Source organism: Saccopteryx leptura, chromosome 6 (genome assembly GCF_036850995.1).
Source record: "Saccopteryx leptura isolate mSacLep1 chromosome 6, mSacLep1_pri_phased_curated, whole genome shotgun sequence".
NCBI classification, from domain to species: Eukaryota; Metazoa; Chordata; class Mammalia; order Chiroptera; family Emballonuridae; genus Saccopteryx; species Saccopteryx leptura.
In genome coordinates, this window is record NC_089508.1 from 60,459,537 (window position 1) to 60,478,267 (window position 18,731).

Sequence of the window (18,731 nt, forward strand, 5' to 3'; positions counted from 1 at the left end):
GCTTTTTAAATAACCAGCTGAATGTGAAAAACAAAACCCAAAATTATTGTCACATAAAAATCCTGTTAATAATTCTTGTTTCTATAGGTTCATGGAAGAAGCAAGGAAAAGGAGAGAGCTAGCCTAGATAAAAAAAGGGACAAAGACTACAGAAAGAAAGACATCTTACCTTTTGAAAAGATGAAGGAACAAAGACTGAGAGAACATTTAGTTCGTTTTGAAAGATTGCGACAAGCAATGGAACTTCGAAGGTAGAAAAAGTCTATTTTATATCTGTCATTTCTTATAGGTTCATATGTAATGTTATTGGAAATTCTATTGCAACAGAAAGCTATTTGCCATTTTTAAGAAGTACAGTAAAACCTAATTATTTCTCAAGTTTGCATGGCATTTTACCATTTAAAAAGTGTCTTTCCATCTATTATCTCTATCTCAACAGTCCTGTAAGGTTATTCATGCCCATTATATAAAGGAAAAAAAAAAAAAGAGGCCCAGAGAGGCTAAATGACTCTTCCAATGCCACATTGCTAATGAGTGGCAGAGTCGGGACTCAGACCCAAGTCTTCTGACTCCAAGTCCAATGCTCTTTCCTCTTCAAAGTTGCTGCCATAAAAGATATGACTTTAAAGGAAAAATTGATATTTGAGATAAGATAGTCTCAATGTAAGCTACAGTGTTCAAATAGTATACCGACATACTAAGAAAAATTTATCGTACTTTGGATTAGAGCCCAAGTGAAGGAAGATTAGCCCTGTAAACCTTATTTTGTTCGAGCTCTATCTCAAACCAAGAATCCTCTTTAAAGAAACAGAACAAAACATTTCCATTTTTGGTGGCTGTATCTTAGCTGTTCACCATGAGTGCCATTTTACCTAAACTTTTTTGTACATTAATTTCTGGATGACACTTAAAATATTCTGTGAAATGTTTTTATTTTTAATATAAATTTCCAGATATTAACTTATCTAATTGAGAGGTAACTTACATGAGATTTCATCTCTTCATTCACAAGAGTGTTAGGAACTACCAGATATTTTTATCAACTTAAATAATACTGATTGCCACACACTTTACTAAAAGGAAATAATCTGTGCATTACTCAGAACCCATTTTCCCTTTTTTTGGTGAAGTTCCAGTTTGTTGAGCTTCCTATTTAGATGACAACAAGTTGAGAAGAGTGAGAGCAGTACCTACTAGAGCAGCAATCCTCAAAACTCTCAGACACCCCCTTTATATAAAAATATGTTGCAGTACCGTTTATTCTGAAATAAAATTGATGTATAAGATACCTACTTATATAAACTACTTCCAAAACAGCAATATTATGCCTGAATTCTAATATAATAGAGAAATCAAAGTAATTGATAATGAAGCATGTATTCCAGATATGAACATTTAGGCATGACTGTCCAGAAGACCTAATGAAGTAGTCCGAGTTTGCACCCCTCTTTAGACTCAGTGAAAATGTGACAGCTGCAAATAGACTGATAGTGGTGTGTCGTATTGGTGAGTCAAAAACCAGGAGTGGTGTTGACATATGACATGATTTCTCAAGTGGTTAACAACTCTTGGTGAAGGTCTCAAGGTATTATTTTCCCTTTTTTTTTTACAGGTAGTTGCATTCCTGGACATTGTAGTGTATATAAAACTATGACAAAGCAAACAAGCCAACCTGGCATGTATTAGAAATGAGTTAAGTTTGAGGTTCAGATTTTTTAAAGGTTGATTTTGTTTTGTTTTAATGACATAAATGTCCATATGTCATTTGAAAGATTATTAAGAGTGTTGGACAGTTTTTTGTTGGCAGGACTATCCTGTGCATCATAAGACATTTAGAATCTGTGGTCCCCACTCACTAAATGCTGGTAGCAGCCCCATGTTCATTGTAATCATTAAAAAAAATGCCCCTTCAATGTCCATGGGAGTATGGCCCATTGAGAACCACTAGGTTGCTGGAGGAAGACACTGAGAGACAAAGTGCACTGAGCTCCACAGAGTGAGGAAATGACAATAATGATTAAGAGTCTAATACAGCCAGTTCATTCACGTCAGCAAACATATGAACTGCTTCCTGGCTCAAAATTTCATATTACCCAGAGCCATCTATTATGGGCCAATGAATACTCAAAAAAAAAAAAAAAAAAAAAAAGCCCGTAAGGGCCACCATTTCATTACATATCATCTATGTTGATGAGTATGATCCCAGGTCATCAGAGTAAGACATACCTTGTTTAAGGAGATAGAATATACACTAGATACCGGGAAATATTTCTATCAAAAACAATAGAGGTTGTAGTTTTATAAATTCATATATGTAGAATATCTCCTTTTTAAAATGGCAGTTGATGAATGGGCTATTATAGTGGGATTCTTATTTATAGGGGTCATCTAACAACTATTCTAAAATTCAGCTGCTCAGTTGACAGTCGTAATAAATAAGTGACAGTGTTGGGGTCTGTTTAAAGTTTCATTTTGAGTTTCTTTCCAATTATATTAAAACTACTTAGATTGAGTTAAAGTTTAAAATTGCCATCTCAAACAATTCAAATTCAAAAGCTATTCTTTTTTACACAGTGCTAGCATAATTTTTAAGTATTTCTAAATACTGATTTTTGTTAGACGAAGAGAGATTGCAGAAAGAGAGCGTCGAGAGCGAGAACGCATTAGAATAATTCGTGAACGGGAAGAACGGGAACGCTTACAGAGAGAGAGAGAGCGCCTAGAAATTGAAAGGCAAAAACTAGAGAGAGAGAGAATGGAACGCGAACGCTTGGAAAGGGAACGCATTCGTATTGAACAGGTGCAGTCAGAAAATCTTTTCATCTTAAATAACTGATCTTTTTCAAACCCTGTGATTTTTACCCTGAAATTTGCTTTACTTTTGTAAAGCTTCTATAGAATGAGTTCAGTTTATGATCATTTATTAAGTGTCCCTGAAAGATAACAATGAATTAGGTGCTAGTTACAAATATATTTAAGTAGTGACTTTGTTTTAGCTAATTTGTAAGAACTTGAGCTCTGCGATATCATGGCAGCCTAATAGTCTGAGCATAGGACTCTGAGTCCAGAGTAGTTGTAATCCAGGCTCTGTCACTATCCCAAACTTAGAAAATACTATTTCCTTACATATTATAGTGGGAATGATTTCCCAAGGCTGGAAGGAAATAATGCCTCTCTGCAGATTTGCATTCAAGATTTTAAGGCCCTTAAGAGTCCATACATATTAAGAACCCTATTTCTTATTCCCTGTATGTAGTTGCTTTTGTTTCAGTTAAATGATTAAACTAAATCTGACCTTCCCAGTTACTTGCCACCTTTCACCACCTAAACTCTGTTATGTTTAATGTTGCAAAACAGTAGCCGTAGCCTAGATTACTGAATCCTGGAGTCAGATTTGTTTTTATATATACACATATGTCCCAAGTGTTTTGCTTAGTGCTTGCCTGTGATGATTTCTTAATGACAGGATTAAACCAAGGTTGCATATATACTTACCTTATGTTTTCATTTTGCTTTGGTTGGTTCTTCCCTCTGTTGTCTGAAGGAACGTCGTAAGGAAGCTGAGCGTATTGCTAGAGAACGGGAGGAGTTGAGGAGGCAACAGCAGCAGCTTCGTTATGAACAAGAAAAAAGGAATTCTCTGAAACGCCCACGTGATGTAGATCATAGGTAGTTGCTGCTTTCCTTCTTATAGTTACACTTGCTACCTTACTCCTTTCAAGCCAAAACTAACTAAAGAACTAGCAGCTACAGGCAACCATCACTGGAATAAGAGGTTGTGATCAACAGGGACGGGCACGATTGCAGTCAAGGAGTGGACCTAGTGCATTGTCAAGTAGGAAGAGCCTCCCTTTCTTTCTCTTTTTCCGTCCTAATGCCAGATGTTTTCCCATTGTGACTGGAAATACATGGTCATAGTAGCCTTCAGTGGTGGTTTTCAAACTCAGTCCTATTTTCAAAGGTCTTACAGAGTTGTACAGTAGTACAAAAAGAACAGAAGTCATAAACTTGGGAAGACTAAAACAGATTCTGCTGTGTGTGTTTATGATTTGCAATAGATTTCAAAAATGTAATATAGTTACTTAATTTTCTCAATATAAGTTTCATAAAATTTAGTTGATAATGTTGAGAAATAGATGTAATGAATGAATTGTGCTTGGGACTTTCCTTTCTAACCTTTCCAAAGTTAAATATAACTGAAAAGGTTGTATACTGCTGGTTAGACTTTTACCATTATATGGTATATCAAGTATTTTTATCATGTCTTTTCCATATAATAATTTTATTTTTTATATCTAATAATTTTATTTATTCATTTTTCTTACGTGAGAACCTGGGAGAAGCAGGGAGGCAGAGAGACAGACTCCAGCATGCCCCGGACTGATATCCACCCGGCATGCCCACTAGGGGGCATTGCTCCCTTGCAGTCGGAGCCATTTTAGCACCTGAGGCAAGTCCATGGAGCCATCCTCAGTGTCTGGGCCAACTTGCTCCAGTGGAGCCTTGGCTGTGGGAGGGGAAGAGAGAGACAGAGAGGAAGGAGAGGGGGAGGGGTGGAGAAGCAGATGGGCGCTTCTCCTGTGTGCCCTGGCCGGGAATTGAACCCAGAACATTTGTACTCTGGGCTGATGCTCTACCACTGAGCCAACCGGCCAAGGCCCATCTAATCTTAAAACAGACAATTTTTCAACTACATTCTCTCCTGTGAAATTTCTCTAACATTAAATGACTTTATATAGTGTGATAATTTGTTGCTAGCTCATTCTCATAACAATGTTTTGTGTTTTGAATTTATTAGTCCTCTGTATCCACATTTTCTAGAATGTGGTATGTATGACTCCAAGTAAGTGTTGTTGAATTATTGTAATACTAATTTATATAAATGAGCTAATATTTCTCTTTAAGGCGAGATGACCCTTACTGGAGTGAGAGTAAAAAGTTGTCTCTAGATACAGATGCAAGATTTGGCCATGGATCTGAGTATTCTCGCCAACAGAACAGATTTAATGACTTTGATCACCGAGAAAGGGGCCGTTTTCCTGAGAGTTCAACAGTACAGTCTTCCTCTTTTGAAAGGTAAATAGATTATGTTGAAAATTGTCATATTTAGTACATGAGTCTTGCTAGTAATAAGTTTGGTTCTCTATTAAAGTCTCAATGATGCCTGACCTGTGACAGCACAGTGGATAAAATGATGACCTGAAATGCTGAGGTCACTGGTTAAAACCCCAGGTTTGCCCGGTCACGGTGCAGATGAGAAGCAACTACTACCACAAGTTGATGCTTCTCCTCCCCCCACCTTTCTCTCTCAGTATCCTCTCTCTAAAATCAATAAATAAAATCTTTTAAAAAAAAATCTTACTGAAGAAGTAGAGGTCAGAACTGAGTGTTCAAAACAAATAGTATGTTTGGTTTTTGTTTTTTTAGTGAAATAAGCTGTGTATTTAGGGTGGTTTTTTTTTGCTTAAATTGCTTTCACTCTCTGGGCTTTTTGGTATATCCTAGTATGAAAATACCTTAAAATGTTGCAACTGAAGAGTCAAGGTGAACCACCCAGGTGGCTGTAAAAATTGGTTTGAATAACAAACTGTGAAATGGAACTAGTTTAAAATATGACACAGCACTAAGCATCAAGTTTAGAAGCTATACAATAACAAGCGCAGTCAGGCTGAACCTGTATTACCAGGGAGTGACGTTTCCACTGGCCAACAAACAAGTCCCAGACTCATCCCCGTGAGGTGTAACTCTTCTTTCCCTTTTCCTTTCTCTCATGTGAAAGATCCTCAGAAATGACCATGGAAAACATGAAACATTGATATTTACCCTATGGTCAACTTCTAAAGAGATGTAACAGCCATAACTCTGAGATGAATAGACATGTAGTATTCATGTGATGATTTTCTATATACTTTGAGAAACCCTCAAAGAGTGAACTTCCTAGCAGCTTTTGTCCTTTTGGAGTAAGGCAAAAGGTAATTTACTGCCACACAGGAAATCAACCACAGCTAGGATTTACACAGTTAAGGTTTATGCTAATGGACAATTCAACTGATAGACCTTTGTCCATGTTTTTTACAGTAATTTTAGACCAAACACTTCTTACATTTTTATTTATTGATTTGAGAGACATTGATTTCTTACTCCACTTATTTATGCATTCATTGATTGATTCTTGTATGTGTCCTAACTGGGGATCAAATCCATTCTTTGCTGTATCAGGACAATGCTCTACAGAGCAACCCAGCCAGAGCTAGACCAACTTTTTTTTTAAATAAAGAAGCTCTAGGGTTCAAAAATGATAGAAGGTAGTGGAGAAGCCGTCTCTTCAAATGTCTAGTCATCTAAAATGATTTGCTCAGAAGTTACCATACTCCATGGAAAAGTCACCAATCTAGTTGCAAACCTTAGTATTCTTTTATAGAAAACACCCCCATTTTACTCATGGATTTTATGAACTGTCCAAATATGCCTACAAATATCAGCAGCTTCTCTCACTCATTTGAATTTCTCATGTTCATATAATAACAGAATTTACAGGGACAGCTAAAGAGGGTTGTAGTATGAAGAAAATTTAGAGTCAACCAAGAAAAACAAGTAATCAACTAAAAATTGCTGTAATATAAAGCCAGATTTAAACAAAAATAAGTTTATGTCTTGGAAAACATGATTAAATTACCATCTAACATCATAATCAGTTTATACTAGACCACTTTACTAGTATATGAATTAATATACTACATTTATTTCTTCTACCCTAGCTGCAAATATTTTTTTCTTTCTTTTTTTTATTTTTTGTATTCCGAAGTGAGAAGGAGAGGCAGACAGACAGACTCCCTCATGCCCACCAAGGGGTGATACTCGGCCCCTCTGAGGCGTTGCTCCGCTGCAGTTGGAGCCATTCTAGCACCTGCGGCAGAGGCCATGGAGCCATCCTCAGTGCCCAGGCCAATTTTGCTCCAATGTAGCCTGGGCTGCGGGAGGGGAAGAGAGAAATAGAGAGAAAGGAGAGGGGGAGGGGTGGAGAAGCAGATGAGCGCTTCTTCTGTGTGCCCTGGCCGGGAATCAAACCTGGGACTCCTGCATGCCAGGCCGACGCTCTGCCACTGAGCCAACCAGCCAGGACCTTATTTTCTTTTTTAATTTAGAAGTTAAATTTAACAGGGTAACATTGATAAAAGTACATCAGTTTTAGGTAAACATCTCTATAGCACTTGAATTGTTGATTGTGTTGTGTGCCCATCTCCCAAAGTCAAATCATTTTCTATCACTGTAAATTTGTCCCTCTTTGCTCTCTCCAACCCCGTAAGTTAATTTTTTTAATTTTTTTTTTTTTTTTTCTGAAGCTGGAAACGGGAGAGACAGACAGACTCCCGCATGCGCCCGACCGGGATCCTGGCACGCCCACCAGGGGCGACGCTCTGCCCACCAGGGGGCGATGTTCTGCCCCTCCGGGGCGTCGCTCTGCCGCGACCAGAGCCACTCTAGCGCCTGGGGCAGAGGCCAAGGAGCCATCCCCAGCGCCCGGGCCATCTTTGCTCCAATGGAGCCTCAGCTGCGGGAGAGGAAGGGGGGGGGGAGATGGAGAAGCAAGTGGGCGCTTCTCCTGTGTGCCCTGGCCGGGAATCGAACCCGGGTCCCCCTCACGCCAGGCCGACGCTCTACCGCTGAGCCACCGGCCAGGGCAAGTTAATTTTTTTTATTAAAGGTTTATTTAGCCTGACCAGGCAGTGGCACAGTGGATAGAGTGTCGACCTGGGACGCCGAGGACCCAGGTTCAAAACCCTGAGGTTACCAGCTTGAGCATGGGATAAGAGACATGACCCCAAAATTGCTGGCTTGAAGCCCAAGGTCTCTGGCTTGATCAAGGCTTCATTGGCTTAGCTGGAGTCCCCCCAGTCAAGGCACTTATGTGAAGCATTCAATGAACAACTAAAGTGATGCAATGATCAGTTGAGTTTCTTATCTTTCTCCCTTTGGATCTATCTCTATATATCTCTCTCTCACACACACATACACAAAAAAATTACTGATTTTACAGGGGGGTGGAGCAAGAAGTATCAACTCAGTTGCTTCACTTTAGTTGTTCATTGGTTGCTTGTTGTATGTGTCTTGATCAGGCAAGCTCAGGGTTTTGAACCAGTGACCTCAGCATTTCATGTCATCAGTCTGTCCACTCTGCCACCACAGGCCAGGCACGTTAAGTTAATTTTTACGGAAAGTATAATTATTGTAGGTTATGCAAATAAAACTAAGAAGAATGAGGCCAAGGAAATACTTCTCAGGACCTATGTTCTTTGTTTTGTATTACCAATAGACGAGAACGCTTTGTTGGTCAAAGTGAAGGGAAAAAAACACGTCCTACAGCACGAAGAGAAGATCCAAGTTTTGAAAGGTATCCCAAAAATTTCAGTGATTCCAGAAGAAATGAGCCTCCACCACCAAGAAATGAACTTAGAGAAACAGAGAGGCGTGAAGTACGAGGGGAGCATGATGAGAGGAGAACCGTGATCATTCATGACAGGCCTGATATCACTCACTCTAGACATCCTCGAGAAGCAGGACCCAATCCAGCTAGACCCTCCACCTGGAAAAGTGAAGGAGGCATGTCCAGTGACAAACGGGAAACAAGGTATTTGTGTAGTTTCTAGTGCCTGGCCAGTGGTATATAATGCATTTGGGTTAAAAAAGAAAGTTATACTAGAATTTTGACCGTATATGCTTTGGGGTTTTGTTTAACAGAGTTGAAAGGCCAGAACGATCTGGGAGAGAAGCGTCAGGACACAGTGTAAGAGGGGTGCCCCCTGGGAGTCGCAGTAACACTTCAGGCTATGGAAACAGAGAGGGGGACAGAGGCATCACAGACCGAGGAAGTGGCACACAGGTAAATGCTTATGAAAGTTTATTCTTAACTCTTCAGAAATAAATTCAGAGGATATACTGATTTAATGTGGTTAATCGATTAGAATGATTGAAGGACTAGTTTTCTGTAAAAGATCTTACTATTTTTTATATTTTACTGTCTGTAGTTGAACATCAGTTGTACAAAGAAATAGGATACTAGCCCTGAAATTCCTGTTCCACTTTTTTGTTAAACTTCTGCTGAAGCCTGACCAGGTGGTGGCGCAGTGGATAGAGCTTTGGACTGGGATGCAGAGGACCCAGGTTCGAAACCCTTAAATCTCTGATTTGAGCGTGGGCTCATCCGGCTTGGTCATGGGCTCACGAGCCTGAGTGCAGGGTTGTTGGCTTGAGTGTGGGATCATAAACATGACCCCATGGTCGCTGGCTTGAGCAAGGGGTCACTGGCTTGGCTGGAGCATCCGGTAAAGGCACATATGAGAAAGCAATCAATGAACAACTAAGGAGCCGCAATGAATAATAGATGCCTCTCATCTCTCTCCCTTCCTCTCTGTCTGCCTGTTCCTATCTCTTATCTGTCTCTCTCTCTGTCTCTCTGTCTGTGTCACACACAAAAAACACAAAACTTCTGCTGAAATTTGAGAATTATTATATTTGGTAGATGAGCCTTCCAGGTGACTTTGGTTTTATTTCTTTTTAAGCGATAGCAGCTCTCACTAGATGGGTATGTTTGGCCCGTTTGTGTTTCCCTTCCCCTTTTTAAAGTACTCTCCTTTCTTTCCTACTTCATTAAGTAGCTTTAATTATAGAACTGACATAAAACTTTTGTCTCTTTTTTGTTCATTTCTAAAGGTAGGTGAGTGCAATATTTTCTATTTTTCAATTGCTTTTTACTCTTGTGCTACTTTAAGATTTTATTTATTTATTATAGAGAAGGGGGGGAGGAGCAGGAAGCATCAACTCCCATATGTGCCTTGACCAGGCAAGCCCAGGGTTTTGAACCGGCAACCTCAGTATTTCCAGGTTGACGCTTTATCCACTGCGCCACCACAGGTCAGGCTTGTGCTACTTTATTGATGTGAATCTTTCATGAGTTAATGAACCTGGACAGAAAAAATGTGTTTTATCTCTTAAGCAACTATAATGAACAAAAACATTTAAATAATTTGAAAACATTCTCTTGATGAAATACTGACATAAGGGTTGAAGTAGCACGTACAGAATATCGTTTCAAATTATACACTGAAAAGAATCCTGAAGTGTGTCTTTATGCATTCTTCAACCTGCATTATACTCTGATGGTATTTTATGTTTGAATACAAAATGCTAGGTTTTTTAGGGACTTTTTTTTTACTATTTACTAAAATTCCTTGGCATTTCTGCTAATACCACTATATACTTTCTGTTTAATCTAGCACATTTTTCTTAAGTAAACAAAATTTTATTTTGTAATTTGTTTATGAATAAATGTGAGTGAAAAAATTTTAATATACAATATTATTTTTATAAAAATATTTTTTTTTTTATTTTAATGGGGTGACATTGATAAATCAGCGTATATATGTTCAGAGAAAACATCTCTAGGTTATTTTGACATTTGATTATGCTGCATTCCCATCACCCAAAGTCCAGTTGTCTTCCGTCACCTTCTAACTGGTTTTCTTTGTGCCCCTCCCCTCCCCCAACTCCCTTCCTTTCTCCCCCCACCCCGTAACTCCCACACTCTTGTCCATGTCTCTGAGTCTCATTTTTATGTCCCACCTATGTATGGAATTATATAGTTCTTAGTTTTTTCTGATTTACTTATTTCGCTCAGTATAATATTATCAGGGTTCATCCATGTTATTGTAAATGATCCGATGTCATCATTTCTTATGGCTGAGTAGTATTCCATAGTATATATATACCAAAGCTTTTTAATCCACTCGTCCACCGACAGACACTTGGGCTGTTTCCAGATCTTCGCTATTGTGAACAATGCCGCCATAAACATGGGGGTGCATTTCTTCTTTTCAAACAGTGCTATGGTGTTCTTGGGGTATATTCCTAAAAAGTGGTATAGCTGGGTCAAAAGGCAGTTTGACTTTTAATTTCTTGAGGAATCTCCATACTGTTTTCCACAGTGGCTGCACCAGTCTGCATTCTGATCTAGCACATTCATGAAACAGATTTGGGTCTGAGGGTATTATAAGCTTCAATGTTTCTAATAAGTAGAAATACTCCGTAGGATCAGTTCATTGAACTGCTTACCTTAAACAGGACTTTAAGACTGGGTATATAATTAGATCTTCTGCTTTATTTAGAGGAAAACTTACGGTAATCTCATAGACTATCCCTCTGCATTCAGAAAGTCTTTTAGGAAAGGTGTCCTGAAAAAGAGATCCTGTTTCTCCATTGGAAATTTTCTTTTTCTTTTTTGGAATTTTTTTCTTTTTTTTTCTGTATTTTTTCTGAAGCCGGAAATGGAGAGAGACAGTCAGACAGTCTCCCGCATGCGCCCGACGGGGATCCACCCGGCATGCCCACCAGGGGGCGACACTCTGCCCACCAGGGGTCGATGCTCTGCCCCTCCGGGGCGTCGCTCTGTTGCGACCAGAGCCACTCTAGCGCCTGAGGCAGAGGCCGAGGAGCCATCCCCAGCGCCCGGGCCATCTTTGCTCCAATGGAGCCTTGGCTGCGGAAGGGGAAGAGAGAGACAGAGAGGAAGGAGAGGAGGAGGGGTGGAGAAGCAGATGAGCGCTTCTCCTGTGTGCTCTGGCCGGAAATCGAACCTGGGACTTCTGCACGCCAGGCCGACGCTCTACCACTGAGCTAACCAGCCAGGGCCAGGAAATTTTCTTTTTCATAATTTAAGTTTGTAAGTTATTCTGCCAGTATTCTCTCTCTAGGGTACCTTTAGCTTTCTTTTCTGTAAGATAAGTAGTATGATTTTTAAAAAATTTTTTTTAATTTATTCATTTTAGAGAGAGAGAAAGGGGGGAGGAGCAGGAAGCATCAACTCCCATATGTGACTTGACCAGACAAATGCAGGGTTTTGAACCAGCGACCTCAGGTTGACGCTATATCCACTGCTCCACCACAGGTCAGGCCTTAAGTATTATAATTTTTGACTCTTCTTTCTTCAGATCCTTAGTTCTACCAATTTTGTTTCTTTTTATTTTTTATTTTATTTTATTTTTTTATTTTATAAGTGAGAGAAGGGGAGACAGACATAGACTCCACTTGGCAAACCCACTAGGGGGCGATGCTCTGCCCATCTGGGGCCCTTGCTCCATTGCAACTGGAGCCATTTTTTGTGCCTGAGACGGAGGCTGTGAAGTCATCCTCAGTGCCTGGTGCCAACATGCTGTAATCGAGCCATTGGCTGCAGGAGGGGAGAGAGAGAGAAAGAGAGAGAGAGAGAGAGAGAGAGAGAGAGAGAGAGAGAGAAGCAAGATGGGGAGGGATGGAGAAGCAGATTGGTGCTTTTCCTATGTGCCCTGACTAGGAATCAAACCTGGGACTTTAACACACCAGGCTGATGCTGGCCAAATGGCCAGTGCCTAGATTTTGTTTATGTATGTTTAGTACTGTATTTTTTATAGTCGTGGATATAAGACCTTGTCAGCCAGAGCACTAACCAGTACTTTGTAAAATAAGGTGACAACTCCTGGTTTTTGGTTGTTTTTTTTTTAAATTTTTCTGAAGTTGGAAACGGGGAGGCAGTCAGACAGACTCCCACATGCGCCTGACCGGGATCCACCCGGCATGCCCACCAGGGGGCGATGCTCTGCCCATCTGGGGCGCTGCTCTGTTGCAACCAGAGCCATTCTAGCACCTGAGGCAGAGGCCGCAGAGCTTTCCTCATCGCGGGGCTAACTTTGCTCCAGTGGAGCCTTGGCTGCGGGAGGGGAAGAGAGAGACAGAGAGGAAGGAGAGGGGGAGGGGTGGAGAAGCAGATGGGCGCTTCTCCTGTGTGCTCTGGCCGGGAATCGAATTCGGGACTCCTGCACGCCAGGCCGACGCTCTACCACTGAGCCAACCGGCCAGGGCACAACTCCTGTTTTTACTTAATGTTTGCATGTTGGTCATATACCTTAATGAGTGTCTTAAGGTGAAGCTCTCTCATGCCTTCCTATGTATAAATATATATATATATATATACTAGAAAGCCCGGCGGTCATACGAAATGACCACTGTTCTAGATATTATAAATTGTAATTAAAATGATTTGTGCAAAGGTGTCTGCTAATTCAAACTGAATTACCCAGGGCAGGCGGCGAGGATGCCCCTTTGCTTAGTGCCCCACGGGGTTTCCCCCTTCTACTTGCTTAATTGCTTAAAGTAGAGTGCAATGAAGGAAACCACTGGCAGTACATTTCTTAAGAGCCACCGCTAGCTCAATAAATAAAGGTGATTTAAATAATAAAATGTTAATTCACATGTCAAAGATCTCTTTGTACACAACATTTCTTGTGTAGATCTTTCCATCATTTTTAAGCTCACCTTGCAGAGGACCATCAATTATTTTTAATTTTACGTCCGTTCTTTCACGAACTCTTGAACAGGCAACATAAAGTTGACCGTGTCCAAATGCAGACTCAGGTAAAAAAATGCCAGCACACTTAAGCGTTTTGCCCTGAGACTTGATGGTCATAGTAAAGGCAAGTTTTACAGGAAATTGTCTACGTCTCAATTGAAATGGCAACCCTGTTTGAGATGGAGCCACATCAATTCTTGGAATGACATGTGTTTCACCTTTAGAGGAGCCAGTCAAAGACTTAGCTATTATGACATTATTTTTCAATTGGAGAACCTCTAGTCTTGTACCATTGCAAAGACCCCTTCTGGTGTTAAGATTTCTTTTTTTTTTTTTTTTTTTTTTTAATTTTTTATTTATTCATTTTAGAGAGGAGAGGGAGAGACAGAGAGAGAGAGAGAGAGAAGAGGCAGAGAGAGAGAAAGGGGGAGGAGCTGGAAGCATCAACTCCCATATGTGCCTTGACCAGGCAAGCCCAGGGTTTCAAACCGGCAACCTCAGCATTTCCAGGTTGACGCTTTATCCACTGCACCACCACAGGTCAGGCCTTAACAGCATAATAATTGCTCCAATCTTTAACCTCAATTTGTGAGGTGGCATGCCAGAAGGCGACAGACTATTTAAAACGCGTTTCGGTCAGCATTACTCTGTTTTTTTGCATTTCTCTCCTGCCTTTGTTCAAGGGACTCATTTTGTCGAGACAGGCTTTTTTGTCTTGCATCTGAGGCAAGCCTTGTTTCTCTATGCTCATCAGTCTCATTTTGCCGAGAAAGACGCATTTGCTCTGCGACTGAAGCAAGCCTTGTCTTTCTCTGCTCAGTGGTTTCTTTTTGTCGAGAAAGCTGTTTTTGTGCAGCTTTAGCTCCTTTTCTCTCCTCTTCAGTGCTGTATTTTCTAGGAGGCATTCTTAAAAGAAATTACGTTAAGACGTAGTTTTTATGTAAAACAGATGATTGCCAATGCGAACAAATGTTCACCTTCCCCCTGACCCACTCAATTTGCGTTCAGCCGTGGCAACTTCACCCCATTGGCTAGTACAGTTACACAAGCAACCAATAAGCTATCGGTGACAGACACTTAAGCCGCATATAATAAAGATAATGTATTTCTAGGCATTATATAGAGATTCAGAAATACTCAAGGGTCAGTAAGTACATGGGTGATAGAAGGTATAGAAATAGAAATTACAGACTGCATAAAGAAGATGGGACACATATACACCATGGTATACTATTCAGCTAGAAGAAATGATGACATCGGAGCACTTACAGCAGAATGGTGGAATCTTGATAACATTATGCGGAGTGAAATAAGTGAATCAGAAAAAAACAAGAACTGCAGGATTCCATACATTGGTGGGACATAAAAGAGAGACTAAGAGACATGGACAGGAGTGTGGTGGTTACGGGGAGTGAGGGGAGGGAAGGAGGGAGAGGGAGAGGGTGAGGGGTACAAAAAAAAAACACACAAAAAACTGAATGTGGACTATATTTATATCATTATGGAAAAAAGTACCTTTATTAAATTAGTTTGTTAAAAGAAAAAAAAAGAAATAGAAATTACAGTGCGTAATCAATTCCCAAAACCTTCCCTGAGTAGTTTTTCAATGCAATGTAGATGGAAACCCTTTGTATTTGCTGTTTATTATTAATCCCTTCATCTTCCCAGATATCTTACTAATTTGCCTCTGACATTAAAAGCACACTACATAAGTAAATAGTGTGAGGCTGAGGATGTTATGACTTGTCTTTTCACATGTTATTCTTTAGCACTACCCTGAAGATCGACATGTGGTTGAACGCCATGGACGGGCTGCAAGTGGACCAAGGAAAGAGTGGCATGGTCCACCTTCTCAAGGGCCTGGCTATCATGACTCAAGACGGATGGGTGATGCCCGGACAGGGACAAGCATGATAACCCAACATACAAGGTAAATAGTTAATTAGTTAAGAATTTTCTGCCAGCATACAACCAAACCTTTATCCTTTCCTTAAAGATTATTATAGCTTCTGAGAGACTGAATAGCAACAACTCTAGATCTACCTAATATTTCCCCATATTAACTCAGAATCTCCGGGAGATTTCATGCAGGGCAGCTGATACTAGTTTTTGCTAGTTTATGTTCCTTACTGTAGGTTAAGGGGTTGGCATATTTGTCTAGATGCAGGTGTGTATATAAGTATGTCAGAACCTGGTAGATAATGAACCATCTTGTTCACTATTTACCATTCCTAAAATTCCTAGAAAGGAAGAAGAAAACTGAAAATATGTTCTGCTTCCTTCCTTTTCAAATAACTCAAGCAAAACTTTTGGACATTTAACCCAAAGCCTGTTCATATACTGAGAGGCGAGCTTTATTTTCTCTTCACACTAGTATCCCCGTGGCCCTTCGTCAGGCCAGTCTTTGGCCCCCTTCCCCGACATGCCCTTCTTTCTTCCCCATTGCCTGGTTTTAGAAGAAATACTGACTTGGCTTAGTAACATAAGTTACTACTGTTCTAGTGGTTGCATCTGCCATCAAATTGAAGTTGTTATTTATACTTGTGCCTGCACAGCCTCATCACTCCCTCTCTCTTTGGTTTTTAATGTTCACCAGTGCCTTTGTTTCTTGATACATATAGATTCTTTTGTCTTCTTAGATCTTAAGCTTCTTCGTAGATAAGCACTGTTGCATACTCTATCTTTTTTATTGCTTTTGCTGGCTCCTTCAAATGGAGCTCTATATTTTTTATCTCCATGTAAATACCCTGTTGTCTTCATAAATTAAAGGGCACAGGCAAACTCATTTCTCTCCTGTTTTAATCTTCATGTTGCACCCTGGCCAGCTCAGTTGGTTAGACCAGCTCAGAGGCTGCGGGTTCAGTCCCCAGTCAGGGCACATACAGGAACAGTCCCAGTTATTGCCTCTAGCTTCTTTTAATTTGCCAGTACTGCTTTCACATCTTACTCACCTCACCTGGAAAACCATAGCTCATCTTCATCTATCTTCATTCCTAGTATAAATTTCTAAATGTGGTTCATTTTTTTAAAAGAAATTTGTAATAGCTATGCTTTATTCCTCATTTCAGCTTCTATTCAGTCTCTCCAAATTAGACTTCTTTCTGCTGCTCCATTATTCACACTATTTCTAAATTTAACTATTGGAACTGTTTTGTTATACTATTCACTTGCTCCAAAACCACAAGCAGTTCCCTGGGTCACAGGAGCTAATCCAGATTCCAGCCCGGCATTCAGACCTTCCCATAACTGGTTTTGTTCTGCTTAAACCATTGCACTATCTCCCAGATCAATGGTGAGTCTTTTTCTTGTATCACTTATTAGTACCTACTATGTTGTATTATACATATAAAAGTTTCCAAAAACATTTCTTGGAATGACATTCTCTAGGTCAGAGGTTCAAGTTCCTAGTTGATGCTAATCTGTGGAGCATACTTTGAGAACCACTGCTATAGTCCTGTCATGTGTATACCATTAAATGGCTTACTCTGAGGCAAGTTCAACTACCCAAGTTCAAATCTCATCCATCATTTATTAGCTCTGTGATCATGCATGGGTTACAGTACTTGAGATCTCTTTCTTCATCGTTAAAGTGGGGTTAGTAATGGTACATACCTCCTAGGACTGTTGAAAATAGTAAATTACTTAATATGGTTAAAGTATAAAGAATAGTGCCTGGTAAATTATAAGCACTTTGTAGCTATTAACTAATTACTTATTCTTTTTCTTTTACACCTTTTTTCAGTAATGCCTCCCCAATTAATAGAATTGTACAAATCGGTGGCGATTCCATACCAAGAGGAAGTAGCTCTGGATTTAAGCCATTTAAGAGTGGACCTCCACGACGATTCTGAAAATTAGCCTCTGCTGTGGTTTCAAGATAATTTATTGAAATCTCCAGTAAATTTTACTTGACTACTTATGAGGAGGACCTCTGACTTACTTGAGAGTCCTTTCAGACTTTTCTCCTTTTTTAAAATTTAACATGATTGCTTTTCTCAATTTTGGAGAAGATGTTTAAATAGTTCTGTTGTAACTTTTAATAGTTTTATGTACCATTCAACTTTTTTTCCTGCAGCACCAAGACCCATTTGAAAAGAGTGGAATCAAAACCATATGTTTAATACTGTGTGAATATACAGAGTAGTTTGCAGCTGTGTGGTAATAGTTTCATTTGCAGCGTTAGCTTTGTGGTGTCAGGCTTTGTCTCCAAGCATTCGCAACCTCCATTTGGAAGGCTGTCTAAGCTTAAAAAGTCTGCTGTCTAATTTTTAGAGAATACGATTGTTCCTTGCATTTTTGAGTATTATGTAACCTATTTTTGCAGAAGGTACTGTTACATTAAGCGCATCTGTGTATCCTGGTTTTAAAAAAATGTACTCTTTTTGAAATAAACCTTCACATTCTGTATAGTTGCTAAAGCGTTGAGAACCTTTTTAATTGTAAATGAGAACCTATTTTCAGTTTAGTATAGCTGCATACTTGTTCAGGTTCGCATGGTAAGAGACCAAATAGATTAATGAAACTTTGGCCGTGAGGTTTGTTATCACTGAGGTTCTTAGACTGAGCTGTGCAGGTAAGTGCACTTTTAGGTAATCTGTACTGCTTGATGGATAAATTCCAACTCTGGGAATTACGTGGGTATTAATGTTTCCATGTTCCCAACTATGTTGAGAAGTGGGAAAAAAAAAACAGGTTCTAGAATGATGAATAAGTTGGGGTTTTGTAAATACTTGTATATGGGAAGACGTATTGTCTCTGTGAAAATAAAAATCCACACCTGAAAGTGTATGTGTCCTTGTTTCTAGCTTTTTAGGTGTTAACCTAAAGTAATTAACTAGGTTAAGAGCTATAAAGGCAGTCTTTTGATCTTTGTTCCTAGGAAATAACTTTGACTATTCACCTCAGAGGCTGGGCAATGCACCCTTTTGAAGTGTTAAAAACTTATCAGTTGCCTGGCCTGTGGAGGGTGCAGTGGATAAAAGCATCAACCTGGAAATGCTGAGGTCACCAGTTCGAAACCCTGGGCTTGCCTGGTCAAGGCACATATGGGAGTTGATGCTTTCTGCTCCTCTTCCTGTTCTCTCTACCTCTTTCTCTCTCTCTCTCTCCAATAAAAATGAATAAATAAAACCTAAAAAAATTCCTCATTTAAAAAAAAAAAACCCAAACAAACAAAAAAACTTACCCATTAATCTTAATGGTTTTTCTTTTTTTTTTTTCTTTTTTTTTTCTTTTTTCTTTTTTCTTTTTTCTGAAGCTGGAAACGGGGAGAGACAGACAGACAGACTCCCGCATGCGCCCGACCGGGATCCACCCGGCACGCCCACCATGGGGCGACGCTCTGCCCACCAGG

General features: G+C 39.8%; 1 protein-coding gene across 11 annotated transcripts in view; it reads left to right on the plus strand.

Moving 5' to 3' along the window:
• The window catches only part of SLTM (SAFB like transcription modulator), a 60,356-nt gene extending 42,195 nt beyond the window's left edge, over positions 1–18,161 (plus strand). For 10 of the 11 annotated variants that reach the window (XM_066341352.1, XM_066341350.1, XM_066341355.1 and 7 more), the window contains 8 exons: positions 88–251; positions 2,620–2,800; positions 3,545–3,669; positions 4,906–5,076; positions 8,315–8,629; positions 8,740–8,881; positions 15,148–15,308; positions 17,121–18,161. In XM_066341352.1, the coding sequence (XP_066197449.1) occupies positions 88–251; positions 2,620–2,800; positions 3,545–3,669; positions 4,906–5,076; positions 8,315–8,629; positions 8,740–8,881; positions 15,148–15,308; positions 17,121–17,229 (1,368 nt within the window). In that variant the 3' untranslated portion in view covers positions 17,230–18,161. The remainder of the gene's footprint in view (positions 1–87; positions 252–2,619; positions 2,801–3,544; positions 3,670–4,905; positions 5,077–8,314; positions 8,630–8,739; positions 8,882–15,147; positions 15,309–17,120) is intronic. The other variant, XM_066341361.1, reaches the window with a different exon arrangement.
• Positions 18,162–18,731: the final 570 nt, after the last annotated feature.